At 45.5% G+C, this 15,717-nt stretch overlaps 1 protein-coding gene across 1 annotated transcript; it reads right to left on the reverse strand.

Annotated features, from left to right (window-relative positions):
• Window positions 1–8,655: 8,655 nt before the first annotated feature.
• Window positions 8,656–8,976, reverse strand: LOC133051781 (glutaredoxin-1-like). The gene has a single exon (XM_061136410.1). The coding sequence runs from the start codon at window positions 8,974–8,976 to the stop codon at window positions 8,656–8,658; it is 321 nt and encodes a 106-aa protein (XP_060992393.1).
• Between the last annotated feature and the right edge of the window lie 6,741 nt (window positions 8,977–15,717).

Below are 15,717 nucleotides of genomic sequence, written 5' to 3' on the forward strand. Positions count from 1 at the left end.
GCCGCTGCCGCTAGTGCCCGCAGGCAGGGGAACCATCCCCTGGCTGTGGGGTCAAGTTGTTTGGATATGTAAGCAACAGGCAGCAGTTCGGGGCCAATCGGTTGCACCAGGGCTCCAAAAGCTATCCCTCCCTTTTCATCAGTGTATAGATGGTGTGGATAGTTGGGATTTGGGAGAAAGAGAGGGGGTGCAGCCAATAGGGTTGAGCGTAAAGCGTGGAAGGCCTTAGCCACTTCGGTGGGGGAAGACAGCGGTCCTGTGGGAGTCTCTTTAGCAGCGGCATATAGGGGTTTGGCCAGGGTGGCGTAATTTGGGACCCAGTGTCGGAAGAACCCCGTCAGTCCTAGGAAGGACAATATCTGGTCTCCGTTGGCCGGAGGACAGATGGACCTGAGGAGGCTACACCGATCTGCCGTCAGGGCCTTAGTGGTAGGGGTGATTTGGAGGCCTAGATAGACAACAGAAGTCTGAGTCAGTTGGGCCTTGGATTGTGAGGCTCTGTAACCCTGGGAACCGAGGAAATTAAGAAGAGTTGCAGAATGTTGTCGGGAGGTCTCTTCTGAGGGGCTGCAAAGGAGCAAGTCATCTACATATTGGAGGAGGGTGCTAGGGCAGAGCGAGCATCTGGCCAGGTCTCGGGACAGAGCCTGTCCAAAGTAATGGGGACTGTCTCTGAACCCCTGAGGGAGTACAGTCCATGTGAGTTGGGTGGTCAGCTGAGTGTCGGGGTCAGTCCAGGTAAAAGCAAAGAGGAATTGGCAGTCGGGGTGGAGTGGGATGGTAAAAAAGGCATCTTTGAGGTCAATGACGGTAAAGTGAGAGGTTTTGGGAGGTATGGAGGAAAGGAGAGTGTAGGGGTTAGGGACAAGTGGATGGGCAGGGACCACCGCCGCGTTGATCAGGCGGAGATCCTGCACTAGCCGGTAGTCTCCTGAAGCCTTTCGAACAGGAAGGATGGGCGTGTTACAGGGGGAAGTCGTGGGGATTAAAAGACCCTGTCCTCTGAGACGGTCGATGATGGGCTTTAGTCCCCTGAGGTTATGAGTAGACAAAGGAAACTGGGGCCTGGCTGGGAAGCAGGTGGGGTCTCTTAGCCGGATGAGGACTGGAGGGTGGTGCCGAGCCACCACCGGGACTCGGGTGTCCCAGACCTCAGGATTAACAGAAGAGGTTGGAGGGTCAACAAGTAACATTAGGAAGGCCCCTGACGTGGGGGCCGATCCTGGAGTCAGGTGAAGGGTGGCCTTCAGCTTAGCGAGTATATCTCTTCCCAAGAGAGGAGTAGGGCAGGAGGGGATGACCAAAAAGGAGTGGGTAAATAGGCAGGAATCTAATTGGCAGGACAGTGGTTGGGTTTGGAGTGGACACGAGGGTTGGCCGTCAATGCCCATAACCGAAACCTGGGAAGGACGTAAAGTGTCCCGAAAGAGGGAAGGACCGAATAGGTAGCCCCCGCATTAACCAGACTTTACCCGTTACCTGGAGCGTTACCCTGGGCTTGGCTTGGGTTATCGGGGTTCCCGAGTCTGGGCGATGTCAGCCATTGTTGAAGCTCAGCAGCTCGAAGGCCGGAGGAGGGCAGGAGGTCTCCCTGGGGCGCTCTGGTCTCCGGCCCCTAGAGGTCGGGGCCCGAGAGGCCTGGGGACAGTCACTAGCCCAGTGTCCTCGCTGTTTGCACAACGGGCACGGCTTGGAAGGAGGCCGCGGATTGGGGCACATCTTGGCCCAGTGTCCTTCTTGGCCGCACTTGAAGCAGGCCCCCGGAGGGGGGTTTTGGGACCCCGAGCCCGCCGCCAGCCGCAGGGCCACTATTAAGGCCTGGGTTTGTTGGTTTAGGAGGCTTGCCTGAAATTCGGCCTCTTGCTGGAGCCTTGCCGTTTGGCTGGCCTCAGCAGTTTTTTTACGGGCGTTATAAACTTTAAAGGCCATTTTTACCAGGTCTCGAATAGGGGTCTGAGGGCCGTCTTCGGCCTTGGCCAGTTTTTTTCGGATGTCAGGTGTGGATTGGGAGATAAAATGATTGGCCAAGGTAGCTGCCCCAGTGGGGGACTCAGGGGAGTCTGGTGTATTGAACAAGGGCCTCAGTCAGCCGATTAAGAAACATGGCTGGGTTTTCGTCGGGCCCCTGAGTCACCTCATCTAGTTTGAGGAGGTTTACAACCTTATGAGAGGACGTTTCCATCCCATCGAGGAGACACTCTATCATATAGCGTTCCCGCAGCTGGCCGCCACCCCCTTCCTGGTAGTTCCAATCAGGGTCGGTGTCAGGAACTGCCTGAGCTCCCGGGGGGCGCTCGGGGGAGGGGTTGGCACAGTGCCGCTGGTCGGCCTGAGCCCTGGCTGCTGTCCAGATGGCCTGCCTCTCTTCGGGGGTGGTGGTAGATCCCAGGATGACATATATGTCCTGCCATGTTAAGGCATAGGCGCGGGTCAGACCAGTAAACTGCTTAATGTACTGAGTGGGGTTGGAGGAAAAGGATCCCAGCTTGGCCTCGATCTGTGCTAAGTCCTGGAGAGAGAAGGGGACGTGAACCTGGGCTAGACCCTCAGCTCCGGCTACTTGTCGCAGGGGGAGTAGCGGGGCTGGGGGAGGGGGAGGGGAGGCCCCTGGAGGGTTGCTGTGAGAGCGAGTGTGGGAGCTAACCAGAGACGAGAAGGGAGTGACGGGGGGAAGGGGAGGATACAAGATAGGGTTAATGGCCGGAGAATCTGGGGTGGGCGGTGAAGCCTCAGGGGCGGGAACAGGAGCAAAAGAGGCCGGAGTAGGGTTAGAGGGGGAGGGGTTAGGAGGGGCCGGAGAGGAGGGGGAGGGGCGAGAGCGCAACGCCCAAAAGGCCTGAACATAGGGGACCTCAGACCATTTTTCCGTTCTCCGGCAGTAATTATCTAAATCACGGAGGACGTCAAAGTCTAGTGTCCCTGTGGCTGGCCATTGTGAGCCATTATCTAGGGAATACTGAGGCCAGGCCTGTGAGCACAGAAAAGTGAGCTGCTGGGGGCGGATATCTCTCTTTAGCCCTAGAGTCTGCAGGTTAGCCAGCAGGCACTCTAAGGGGGTGGAGTATTGGGGATCGGGTTTGGAGGCTGTCGATCCCATGGCGACCACGGGGCGTGGAGGCAACCCCCGCTTGTCCGAAAGTCTTCGGACGAGTCAAGGGGAGCCGGAGGTCCGTATAGTCGTGGGGAACGTCTTCCTCACGACCGCAGGGACCCGGGAAAGGCCGAAGCCGGAGGTCTACTCAGCCGCTGGGGACGTCTCCCCACCAGCTGGTGACCGGAAAGGCCGAAGCCGGAGGCCGAAGCCGGAGGTCTACTCAGCTGCTGGGGACGTCTCTCCACCAGCTGGTGACCGGGAGGGCCCAGTAAGTGCGCACTCGTTACAGGGCCCTAGGAGGTGGTCGTCAGGGAATGCAGGCCCCAAAGCCGAAGGGACTTACTCCGTATCCTGCCGTCCGGGGGGTTGGTCAGCCGCCTGGGTCCGAGGCTTCCGCGGCGGTGGAGCTCGAGGGGGCCTCAACGGCAAGTGCCCGGGGCCCTCACCTCGGGCCTCACGTTGGGGCGCCAGATGTTAGGAAAAACGCCGCGGGAGGAAAAAAGCCGCCTCTAAGGACCGGTGGTAAAGGCCTTTTATTAAGCGTCGCTCTCGGGCAGAACTCCCGGGGGCTGGTGAGTGAGGAGACAAAGGGAGTCTGCAAGGTATGAGGGGTGGGGAGGGGTTTTATAGTCCGGGCAGGCATTCAGGCCAGGTCTTTTCATATAAGGAAGAAAGCACGGGTTACACCGGTGGTCAGTGTCCGAGGGCTCTGTGTTGGTGCCTGATTGGGCCAGGCTGCAGGGGGCCAGCCCCTGGAAGTTTAGCCAGCCTCCGGAATTTGCCTTGCAGCACTTTCCCGGGGCATGCCCAGACCTTTCAATTTTTAATAGACTTTATCTAAAATTTTTCATCTCATTTGTATATTTATATATATATAGTTACTTTTTTGTTGACAAATTTAGTTTACCTTAAATCTAGGCACAGTAAAATTATTATATAATGTTGATGATGTAAGACCTGTCTTAATTGGATTAGCAAACAATTAATTATATTTATATTTAAGTAAACATTTAATATTGAATATTTTTCAGTTCACGTGAACTTGAATTTAAATAGAGCTCATTAATTTCATATCCAAAAACAAAGACATACATTGAGACCTAGATAATTTTACTTAGACACATACAGTTTTCTGCTTGAAATTTAAAATATCTTTTTGATATATATATATATATTTTTTTTTTTTTTTTTCTGAGTTCCACCAATTTGTTTATGGCTGGAGTCCCAAATAGAGTGGGCTGTGTATCCCAAGGACATGATAAGAGTTAACTTTAGGTTTTTTCTTAGGCCTATTTTTTTTTCCCATCCAGAATTGGAGCTCCAAAAATGTATTTGAACAAGTTAACCTTTTCCTAACTGCACGTGTAACAAGAACTTGTTTTGCAATTTGAAAAAAGATTTTATTTTAATCATTGTTTTGTGGAGTCTAAAGAACATCATGGCCTTTCAGTGTCAAAAATATCATTTTTCCTTTTTGTAGTTACAGTATATTATTAATGATATATTCATGAGAGAATTGCTGTCACATTGGATGTAAAGCCTTGGCTACAAAATTTTGACAAAGAGTAGGACTGTTAAGCATACCTTGAGGTAACACATTCTATTGAAATCTTTTATGAGAACCGATGTGATTAGGAAAAGGGAGAGAGAAAGTGAATCTCTCTCGGTCTAAAGGAGGTAAAGGTATATTCAAAAACCAATCTTGTAAATCAGTACTAATAATGTGCCACTTCTGAGGAATAGTAGTAGGTGATGGGATCCCTGGTTGTAGTGCACCCATAGGTTTCATAGATGCATTAACCTTTCTAAGGCCTGTTAAGAGACGTCATTTGTTAGATTTCTTTTTTATTACAAAAATAGGAGAGTTCCAAGGAGAGTAAGATTCCTCAATATGTTTTAATTCTAATTGTGTGTCTATAAGTTCTTTAGTAGCCTGTAATTTTTCTTTTGTAAGGGGCCATTGTTCTGTCCAAATAGGCTCATCATTCTTCCCAGTTATTTTAAGAATTGCTTTGTTTGTTAAATGAGCAGTGGCCCCTAGGAAAAATGTGGAATGTGTATCTGAGTTGTCCCTTCCTATTTGATTAAGGGGTGCATCTATCACATAAGGTCTTAAATGTTGCAGGCTTGCCTTTTGGTCCTTCATATGGGTAGATTTGAACATTTTGATAAATTTCTTGTACTTTGGTTTGAGAAATTCCTACAACTTGGCAAGAGATTTTTTGTATAGGCCAGGATTTGGGCCATAAATGTTTGGAAATAATATTAATATCAGATTCAGTGTCTAGGAGATCAGGAAATCTTTTTCCATTAATTTTGATATTTATATTTGGTCCGGCATATTCAGATACCAATGATGTCCATAAGGATTGTTTCTGATCTGTACTGCTGAATCCGCCTGTCCGTACATAATTAGAGGAGTTAATAGAAATGTAAGGCAGTAAGCACTGCCGGATGTTGAGGGTTTGAGGGAAAAGATAGAATTTGCCCCTGGTTTTTGTCGTCGGGGACCTGGAGGGGTCCCCTGTTTGGAGTTTCCCGGAATAGGTTTTCCCTCAATATCAAATTTAGATTTACAATCTTTGGCCCAGTGCATTCCTCTATGGCAGTGAGGGCAGATTCTTGAAAGTTTTTTATTAGCCTTCTTATGGTAGTCCCTTTTTAAATGGCTTTTATCTCCACATGTAAAGTATCCTTCATTTCCCATTCTAAAGGCAGCAGCCATTGTCTCAGCGAGCATTTGCATCTCTTGAGTTTCTGATCCTAGATTGTGACAAGCCTTCAAATAATCAATAATAGTCCTAGTCTCAGGAGTTGGAGCGATAGCTCTTTGACATTCCTGATTTGCATTCTCAGAAGCAAGTAATTTCTCTAGCTGATTTTTGGCTTCTTCTCTGATTACAGTATGGGAAATAGCAGTTTGTAATCTAGCTAAAAAAGGCAGGTCAGGTAGTCTGCTATTCTCATCTCTTTCAGAATTTTCCACAGTTTATTGAGAGCCACACAGTCAAAGGTTTGGCATACTCAATAAAACAGAAATAGATGTTTTTCTGGAACTCTCTTGCTTTTTGATGATCTAGTGGATGTTGGCAATTTGATCTCTGGTTCCTCTGCCTTTTCTAAAACCAGCTTGAACATCTGGAAGTTCACCGTTCACATATTGCTGAAGGCTGGCTTAGAGAATTTTGAGCATTACTTTACTAGTGTGTGAGATGAGTGCAACTGTGGGGTAGTTTGAGCATTCGTTGGCATTACCTTTCTTTGGGATTGGAATGAAAACTAACTTTTTCCAGTCCTGTGGCCACTGCTGAGTTTTCCAAATTTGCTGACATATTGAGTGCAGCACTTTCACAGCATCATCTTTTAGGATTTGAAACCGCTCAGCTGGAATTCCATTGCTTCCACTAGGTTTGTTCGTAGTAATGCTTCCTAAGGCCCACCTGACTTCACATTCCAGGATGTCTGGCTCCAGGTGAGTGTGAGTGATCACACCTTCTTGACTATCTGGGTCGTGAAGATCTTTTTTGTACAGTTCTTCTGTGTATTCTTGCCACCTCTTCTTAATATCTTCTGCTTCTGTTAGGTCCATACCATTTCTGTCCTTTATTGACCCCATCTTTGCATGAAATGTTCCCTTGGTATCTCTAATTTTCTTGAAGAGATCTCTAGTCTTTTCCATTCTGTTGTTTTCCTCTGTTTCTTTGCATTGATCACTGAGGAAGGCTTTCTTATGTCTCCTTGCTATGCTTTGGAACTCTGCATTCAAATGGGTATATCTTTCGTTTTCTCCTTTGCTTTTCACTTTTTTTTTCACAGCTATTTGTAAGGCCTCCTCAGACGGCCATTTTGCTTTTTTGCATTTCTTTTTCTTGGGGATGGCCTTGATTCCTGTCTCCTGTACAGTGTCACGAATCCCCATCCATAGTTCATCAGGCACTCTGTCTATCAGATCTAGTCCCTTAAATCTATTTCTCACCTCCACTGTATAGTCATAAGGGATTTGATTTAGGTCATACCTGATTGGTCTAGTGGTTTTCCCTACTTTCTTCAATTTCAGTCTGAATTTGGTAATAAGCAGTTCATGATCTGATCCACAGTCCGCCCCTGGTCTTGTTTTTGCTGACTGTATAGAGCTTCTCCATCTTTGGCTGCAAAGGATATAATCAATCTGATTTTGGTGTTGACCATCTGGTGATGTCCGTGTGTAGAGTCTTCTCTTGTGTTGTTGGAAGAGGGTGTTTGCTATGACCAGTGCGTTCTCTTGGCAGAACTCTGTTAGCCTTTGCCCTGCTTCATTCTGTACTCCAAGGCAAAATTTGCCTGTTACTCCAGGTGTTTCTGGATTTCCTACTTTTGCATTCCAGAAGGGTTCAGATAGGGAGAAAAGAGAAACGTTTCTATTTGTGTATAAAATATAATTTTACCAAATTACTGTCATAATTACTTTCAGGGGAAGGTTCTTTTTCCTTACACCTGGAAAACACATATTCAAGCAAGTGATTTTTCAGATGCAAACCGTAAAAGTTATAAGCATATTCTTCAGTCCTTCTGTTAAGCTTTGTGAAGTCATCAGGTTTTTCATTAGAATCCTTACCCAGTTCAGAAACTTGATATTTACCTGAAACTCCTTTCTATAAATCTTCTCGAAGAGCAAGTATTTTTGAGAAACTTGATTAGTGCTATGACAATATTTTGAGGTAGTAACTAGAATTATGCCTGATAACATTTTACCCAAACATATCAGAGTTTTAGGAACACCATGTAGTTTCTATGATATCTGTATTAGTAACATTTACCATACAATAGAACCTGAGACTTATTACTCACTTGACAATACTTCCCATGTCATTATGTATAGAAAATCAGCCTAGTTAGTGTAACATGTCTCTTTGGGGTATTTCAGGGGCCCTCTGAAGCATGGCAAAGTTAGCTAGAAATAAAGTTCTTCATTACAATGACTTAGGAAGTTTTGTCAACAAGTATCAAAAAGGTTTAGAACACTCGGTCAGATAGGATTATAGGTCATTGTGAAACAATCATTCTTCATATAGCCAAAGTAACAATAAAAGATTTCAGAACAAATCATTTAAGAGATAAAGAAACTTAAATCTGTTATCAAAGGCAGTTCACCATCTGAAGAAAGGTGTCATCTTAATAGACAGAAAAGCTAAAGTCAAGTTTTGCAACAGACAGAAAAGTGAAACTCAAAGCTAAATAAGTTTTACATTATTAAAAGGCAAACTTAATTAAATTTATTTTACACTTATTTTAAACCATGTACAAAGCTCACTTCTCATGGCTCACTTTTCACAAACCTTATCACTTTTTTTTTTTTTTTTTTTACAAGTTCGTCCATTTTTAATACTGAATCAGAAGAAGCTGTTTTTGGCCTCCCAAAATGCCCGTCCCTTTTTACTGAGATTAACATATTTCAGAATTTTAAGTAAACAGTTGCTGTAACTGGGTAAAGTTTCCCCAGGTCCATCGTCCAGGAACTGCCGGCATTATCGGCAGTGCCACCCAGTCTTCAAGGGGGATATCAGCCTGGATCTGCTCTGTAATTATTGCAGAGCTCCAATTTGCTTTAGCCGTGTCAACAGTTCCCCTCTCTCATGCATAGTTACTAGATCAGTGCATCCACCTATGCACTCTTTACCGATGAAGACCGGAGGTACCATTCTGGCTCCTGTGAGCTGTTGCAAGTAATCTTGAATCTCATTGGTGTCGCCGTTGGCTGTGATGTTGACAAATTCCAAACGCCCTTGTTTGAAGGGCAGTTGGCTGAGGAGCTCCTGAGTCCTTCTGCCGTAGGGGCAGGTGGGCTTGATGAACACAACCACCTTCCCAGATTGGATGTTGCTGTTCACGAATGCTTGAGCCATGCTGCCTCCCCCGGGAGGACACCTTGACTGCCAAGAACTGACTTTTATATTAGCATTTTTTAGATTGGTGAGCATAGATACCAGTGATAATTTCTAAAACCTTTGCTTTCTTAGAGAGAACATTTTAGGATGGCATCAAACAAAATGAGGGCAAAATGAGGACTGTAGCCCGGGAGGTGGCATCTCAGATAGCTCTGAGAGACTGCTTCAAAGCGGCAGTGGGGAAGGTCAGTATAGAAGGTTTTGGTGAACAGGAAGTTCGATAACATGAAGCACTTATTGTACAAAAGGTTTTTTGTTAGCCATGAGGATATGGTGTCACCATAAAAGGATTTAGTGCTTGTCTAGATAGGAGGAGATGCAATGATTGAGACCATAAAATCTGTTCCTAGAAACATTAGGGGAAAAAAACCAGCTATCTAAAGACCTGTCTCACCGGATTCCCTGGAGCATGGAGTGCCTCACTCCACAGTTGTTGAAGGTCAGCAGCTATAGCAGCATGGGGTTCAGTCTCCGTAGAGGCAGGTGGCAAATGCCTTTGTTGCTCAGTCACTGGCATTGCTCTTGGTAAATGCCACTTGTAGCTGACAGGTGTTTGCCATGACCAGTGTGTTCTCTTAACAAAATGTTAGCTTTGCTCTGTTAGTTGGCAACTGTTTGTTGCCTTCTTCAATCTGTACTCCAAGGCCAGACTTGCCTGTTACTCCAGGTATCTCTTGACTTCCTACTTTGGCATTCCAGTCCCCTATGATGAAAAGGACATCTTTTTTTGGTGTTAGTTCTCTGAAATCTGTAGGTCTTCATAGAAATGTTCAACTTCAGCTTCTTTGGCATTAGTGCTTGGGGCATAGACTTGGATTACTGTGGTATTGAATGGTTTGCCTTGGAAACGAACAGAGATCATTGTGTCGTTTTTGAGACTGCATCCAAGTAGTGCATTTTGGACTCTTTTGTTGACTATGATAGCTACTCCATTTCTTCTAAGGGATTCTTGCCCACAGTAGTAAATATGATGGTCACCTGGATTAAATTCACCCATTCTGGTCCATTTTAGGTCACTGATTCCTAGAAAGTTGATGTTCACTCTTGCCATCTCCTCTTTGATCACTTCCCATTTACCTTGATTCATGGACCTAACATTCCAGGTTCCTACGCAATACTGTTCTTTACAGCATTGGACTTTACTTCCACCACCAGAGACATCCCTAACTGGGCGTTGTTTTCGCTTTGGCTCGGCCTCTTCACACCTTTGGAGGTATTTCTCTGCTCTCTTCCAGTAGCACACTGGGCATCTACCAACCTGGGGAGTTCAGCTTTCAGTGTCATATCTTTCTGCCTTTTCATAGTGTTGCTGCTAGCAAAGTAATGCTCAAAATTCTCCAAGCTAGGCTTCAACAGTACATGAACCAAGAACTTCCAGACATACAAGCTGGATTTAGAAAAGGCAGAGGAGCCAGAGATCAACTTGCTAACATCCAAAAAGCAAGAGAATGTCAGAAAAACATCTATTTCTGCGTCACTGACTGCACTAAAGCCTTTTACTGTGTGGATCACAACAAATTTTGGAAAATTCTTAAAGAGATGGGAATACCAGACCACCTTACCTGCTTCCCAAGAAATCTGTAGGCAGGTCAAGAAGCAACAGTTAGAATGAAACATGGAACAATGGACTGGTTCCAAATTGAGAAAGGAGTACAAAGGAGTATGTCAAGGCTGTATATGGTCACTCTGCTTATTTTCCTTAGCTTCAGAGTACATCATGCAAAATACCAGGCTGGATGAAGCCCAAGCTGGAATCAAGATTGCTGGAAGAAACATCAATAAGTGACACCACCCTTAAGGCAGAAAGTGCAGAGAAACTGAAGTGAAAGAGTAAAAAGCTGGCTTAAAATTCAACATTGAAAAAAAAAAATTCAGCATTCAAAAACTAAGATCATGGCATCCGGTCCCATCACTTCATGGCAAATAGATGGGGAAACAATGGAAACTGTGAGAGACTTTATTTTCTTAGGCTCCAGAATCACTGCAGAAGGTGACTGCAGCCATGAAATTAAAAGACACTTGCTCCTTGGAAGAAAAACTATGACCAACATAGACAGCATATTAAAAAGAACAGACACTACTTTGCTCACAAAGTTTGTCTAGTCAAAGCTATGGTTTTTACAGTACTCATGTATGGATGTGAGAGTTGGGCCATAAAGAAGGCTGAGACTTGAAGAATTGATGCTTTTGAGTGATGGTGTCAGAGAAGACTCTTGAGATGTTCACTCTTGAGAGTCCCTAGGACAGCAAGGAGACCAAACCAGTCAATCTTAAAGCAGATCAACCTGGAATATTCATTGGAAGGACTGAAGCTGAAGCTTCAATATTTTGGCCACCTGATGCAAAGAACTGACTCATCATAAAAGACCCTGATGCTGGGAAAGATTGAAGGCAGGAGGAGAAGGGGGCAGAGGATGAGATGGTTGGATGGCATCACTGACTTAATGGGCATGAGTTTGAGCAAGCTCTGGGAGATGGTGAAGGACAGGGAAGCCTGGTGTGCTGCAGTCCACGGGGTCGCAAAGAGTCGGACACAACTTGAGCAACTGAACAACAACTCAAGAAGAGGAAGCAGAAGAGACAGATAAGGACACTCTCCCCCTCCCCACTTCTCCTTTTATTATAAAACTGTAGCCCACTAATTACTCAGGTCGGCATCCTCTCCCCCTCTGCTTGTAATCCTCACAAGTGTCCTATCTTTTTTTTTTTTTTCCAGTCAGCACAGGCTGCCATAGAAAGATGGTATAGATGTCTAGAGACACAGAAAGGATCTTGTTGCTAGCGCAGGAGACAGGGTAGGTGGTATGTGAGAAGGAAGAAATTTTACTGTCTGAGTGCTGCTCACAGGATCTGACAATCTACCTTCTTAATTTGGGGACTTTTCTGCTATGTTCTAAGTCTAACCCTGATTTATTTGGCTTCACTGACTCTTAGTTGTGGCAAGTGGGATTTAGTTTCCTGTCCCGGAAGGAAACCTGGGCCCCCTGCATTTGAAGCATGGAGTCTTAGTTACTGGACCACCAGGGAAGTCCTCAAAGATCTCTAAGCTGGTGAGCTTTGCATTGCAATGCTTGTTTTATGACTAGGCTTTAAAATGGAACTATGAGATCTCTATTGCGATATATGTATTGCTCAGGTTAATTTGTAGGTGAGCTCTATTTAACTGCCTTTTTAAAAAGTGCTTACAAAGTAAACATTTCTAAATATAACAGAAACTAAGCTAAATGGATTTCAGATTCATATGACTCAAGAAACATTTAGTATTAAATTAACATCTGGCATTAAAGTTTGTTGTTTGCTTGTTATTTAACAGAGACATGTCATTTAAACACATCACTTTTTTTTCATTTATTTTTATTAGTTGGAGGCTAATCACTTTACAGTATTGTAGTGGTTTTTGCCATACATTGACATGAATCAGCCATGGATTTACATGTGTTCCCCATCCTGATGCCCCCTCCCACCTCCCTCCCCATCCCATCCCTCTGGGTCTTCCCAGTGCACCAGCCCTGAGCACTTGTCTCATGCATACAACCTGGGCTGGGGATCTGTTTCACACTTGATAATATACATGTTTCAATGCTATTCTCTCAGATCATCCCACCCTCGCCTTCTCCCACAGAGTCCAAAAGTCTGTTATATACTTCTGTGTCTCTTTTTCGGTCCTGCATATACGGTTATCGCTACCATCTTTTAAAATTCCACACATATCAGTTAGTATTCTGTATTGTTGTTTATGTTTATGGCTTACTTCACTCTGTATAATGGCTCCAGTTTCATCCATCTCATTAGAACTGATTCATATGTATTCTTTTTAATGGCCGAGTAATATTCCACTGTGTATATGTAGCGTAGCTTCCTCATCCATTCGTCTGCTGATGGGCATCTAGGTTGTCTCCATGTCCTGGCTATTATAAACAGTGCTGTGATGACCAAGGGGTTCACGTGTCTTTCAGATCTGGCTTCCTCGGTGTGAAACATCACTATTAAGCACGTTTTTATGGTGCCCAGGTTTACTCAATGTCAGTAAGTATATTTGTTGTAAACTTTGTCAGCAAGAAAATTAACTCATGGACTTTCCTGGACGCCCGGCAGTAAAGAATCCCCTTACCAATGCAGGAGACGTGGGTTCGATCCATGATCTGAGAAGATCCCACATGCTGTGAAGCAAGTAAGCCCCTGCGACCCAACTACTGAGCCTGTGCTCTAGAGCCCAGGAGCCAGGACTACTGAAGCCCGTGCGCCCTAGAGCCCGTGCTCTGCAGAAGAGAAGCCACCACAGTGAGAAGCCAGGGCACCTCAGCAAACAGTAGCCCCTGCCTGCAGCAAATAGAGAAAGTCCGAGCAGCAGTGCAGACCCAGCACAGCCAAATTAAATAAATACATATTTTTAAAATCTGGTTTACACTTGGGGTATGCTTTGTACAATTTTTAGTGATCAAGACACTCACTTTCCTGGACAAATTTTACAAGCCTATGTTGTCAATTAACCAGATTCATTTTACAAACAAATTAATCTTATCTTGGCTACATTTGGGAAAATTAGGGTGATTTAAGAAGAAAGGAATAGTGTTTTAATAGATATTAAATTTTAGTTTGGCTGAGATCAGTATCTACTGTCTAAAACTCACTTTTTAAATTGCGCTTTTGTCATATTTTTGTAAAGCTTAATTGAGTTGTTAGGAAGATATTCCAGGCTTGGGTCTGAAGCTCAGCAGTGTAATCTATCTTTGGATGCAGATCAGATGCCCATAATCTATAACCAGGGGACTATATTTTCTAGAAATAGAAAAAAACCCACATCATTTAAAGATCTGTGTCCATGCTGGATAAATGCCTCTTATCAGGTATTCTCAGCATCCTGCACAAGGATACTGAAGGGAATCAACTTCCAGGATTTTCCCTCCTCCCCTGACCCTTTACTTCCAATTTGCATCTAGACTAGCTCCTGAAAGCTCCCTGTCAATGGCACTGGACACACCCTCTGTACTATTCCACTGGGACAGTTTCTCAGCCACTCACACCTGGCTGAGACTACTCGGAAGGGATAGCATCTAGAGCTGTAAGCACAAATCCTGACTAAACTGCACAGTGAAATGCGACACAGGACTGTGACTTCTGGATAGCTAACTACTGCTCGAGGGATGTGAGCGGCAAAGCCTGTCTCAGCCGCTGCTCCAACCAAGGCCACTAGCCCAGAGTCAACGGAACCCAAGGGTGAGGAGACTGCCCACTATATTCAGGAGCTGCTTCTCTGTACCCCGAGTTACCCAAGGGGCCAAATCTCAGCCCAGACAGCACCTGCAGCGTGTAAGTTTCGGACCAACTGCCCCATGGCTCCGCCTCTGTGAGAAGCACCTTTCTTCATGTCCATCTTTCTCCATGTCCATCTTTCTCCGCCTTTCTCCTTGTCCATCTAAGTCAGCAGAAGATAGATGGATACATTCTTCTGAGAACTGAACTTTCCAGGACCGAGGTTACCCAGTTAATGGGATCTTTTGATCTCATCCAAAGGGAGACTTGCAGACTTTACTCTCCCACAGGCAGCTAGGGTCCGTGCTGACCCAGTGGCAGCCCGAGCCCAAGAGGGCCACACGGCGGGCAGGGGGCACCGCCGCTGTCCCTGAGGCAGACCCGAGACTACATGGTTGATTAACAGAGGTTATGAAGACACGTAGAGTAAAATCTGTCACTTATGAAGAAGTGCAGGTAGTACAACAGGGGTGAGATGAAGATCGGAAAGCATTTCATGAGAGGTTGATAGAAGGTTTTAAAAAATATAGCAGGGGCTTTTCTGGTGGCTCACTGGGAAAGAATCCACGTGCCATGCAGGGCACATGGGCTCCATCCCTGATCCAGGGAGATCTCATGTGTCATGGAGCAGTTAAGCCCGGGAGCTGAAACTACCAAAGCCCAGGCCCTAGAGCCTGTGTTCTGAAACAAGAGAAGCCACTGCAGTGAGAAGCCCATGCTGAGAAAAGCCCACACAGCAACAAAGAGCATAGACAATATATATATGAGTGTGGATGCCTTCCCCCTCGAGGGACAGGCCCTTTTGGCTATGCATTTCATAGCCTACCCTGCCACAGACATCAGGAGCGAGATTCAAACAGCAACTGCTGGTCCTCAGACCCCTATGAGCGATTTGGTCCAAGTGGCTTATTCAGTTCTTGATAATAGGGACATGGTTGAAAAGGCTGAACGCTCCCAGAGAAATACACAAAGGGCTGAAATGATGGTTGTATCTTTGTCCACTCAGAGACCACTGGAGGGGAGGTCAGCCTTTGCAGGCCTAGCTGGCCATGGTGGACCACAAGGCCCACAGGTACCCAGACCAACCCAGGGTGCCCCGTGTGAGCAGAAGGGTACTGGAGGAGAGATGGTGGTAGACTCGCCCATTTACGGACAGCCAGAGAGTGGAGGAGGGAATGCCCCCGACACCTGAGATCCATGGGTGGAAATCAGTTCTGACTTTTTATTGAACATTTAGAACTAAATGAGCATTCCTTGAAAACTTAAATGTTTGGGAATGGAACGGAGCGTTCATAAAGAGATGTCAGAGCTAGGGAGTGTTTTGTTATACCGTCTAATTTAAACTGTAAAATCAGGTTTACTAATTTTTTTTCTTTCTTTTTTGACCACATGACGCAGCTTCCAGGGTCTCAGTTCGCTGAATAGGGATCGAACCTGAAACCCTGC

The sequence above is a fragment of the Dama dama genome, chromosome 4 (genome assembly GCF_033118175.1).
Source record: "Dama dama isolate Ldn47 chromosome 4, ASM3311817v1, whole genome shotgun sequence".
NCBI lineage: Eukaryota > Metazoa > Chordata > Mammalia > Artiodactyla > Cervidae > Dama > Dama dama.

Coding starts and splice junctions, on each gene's coding strand:
- LOC133051781 (XM_061136410.1), bottom strand. CDS start 8,976: ATGGCTCAAGCATTCGTGAACAGCAACATCCAATCTGGGAAGGTGGTT.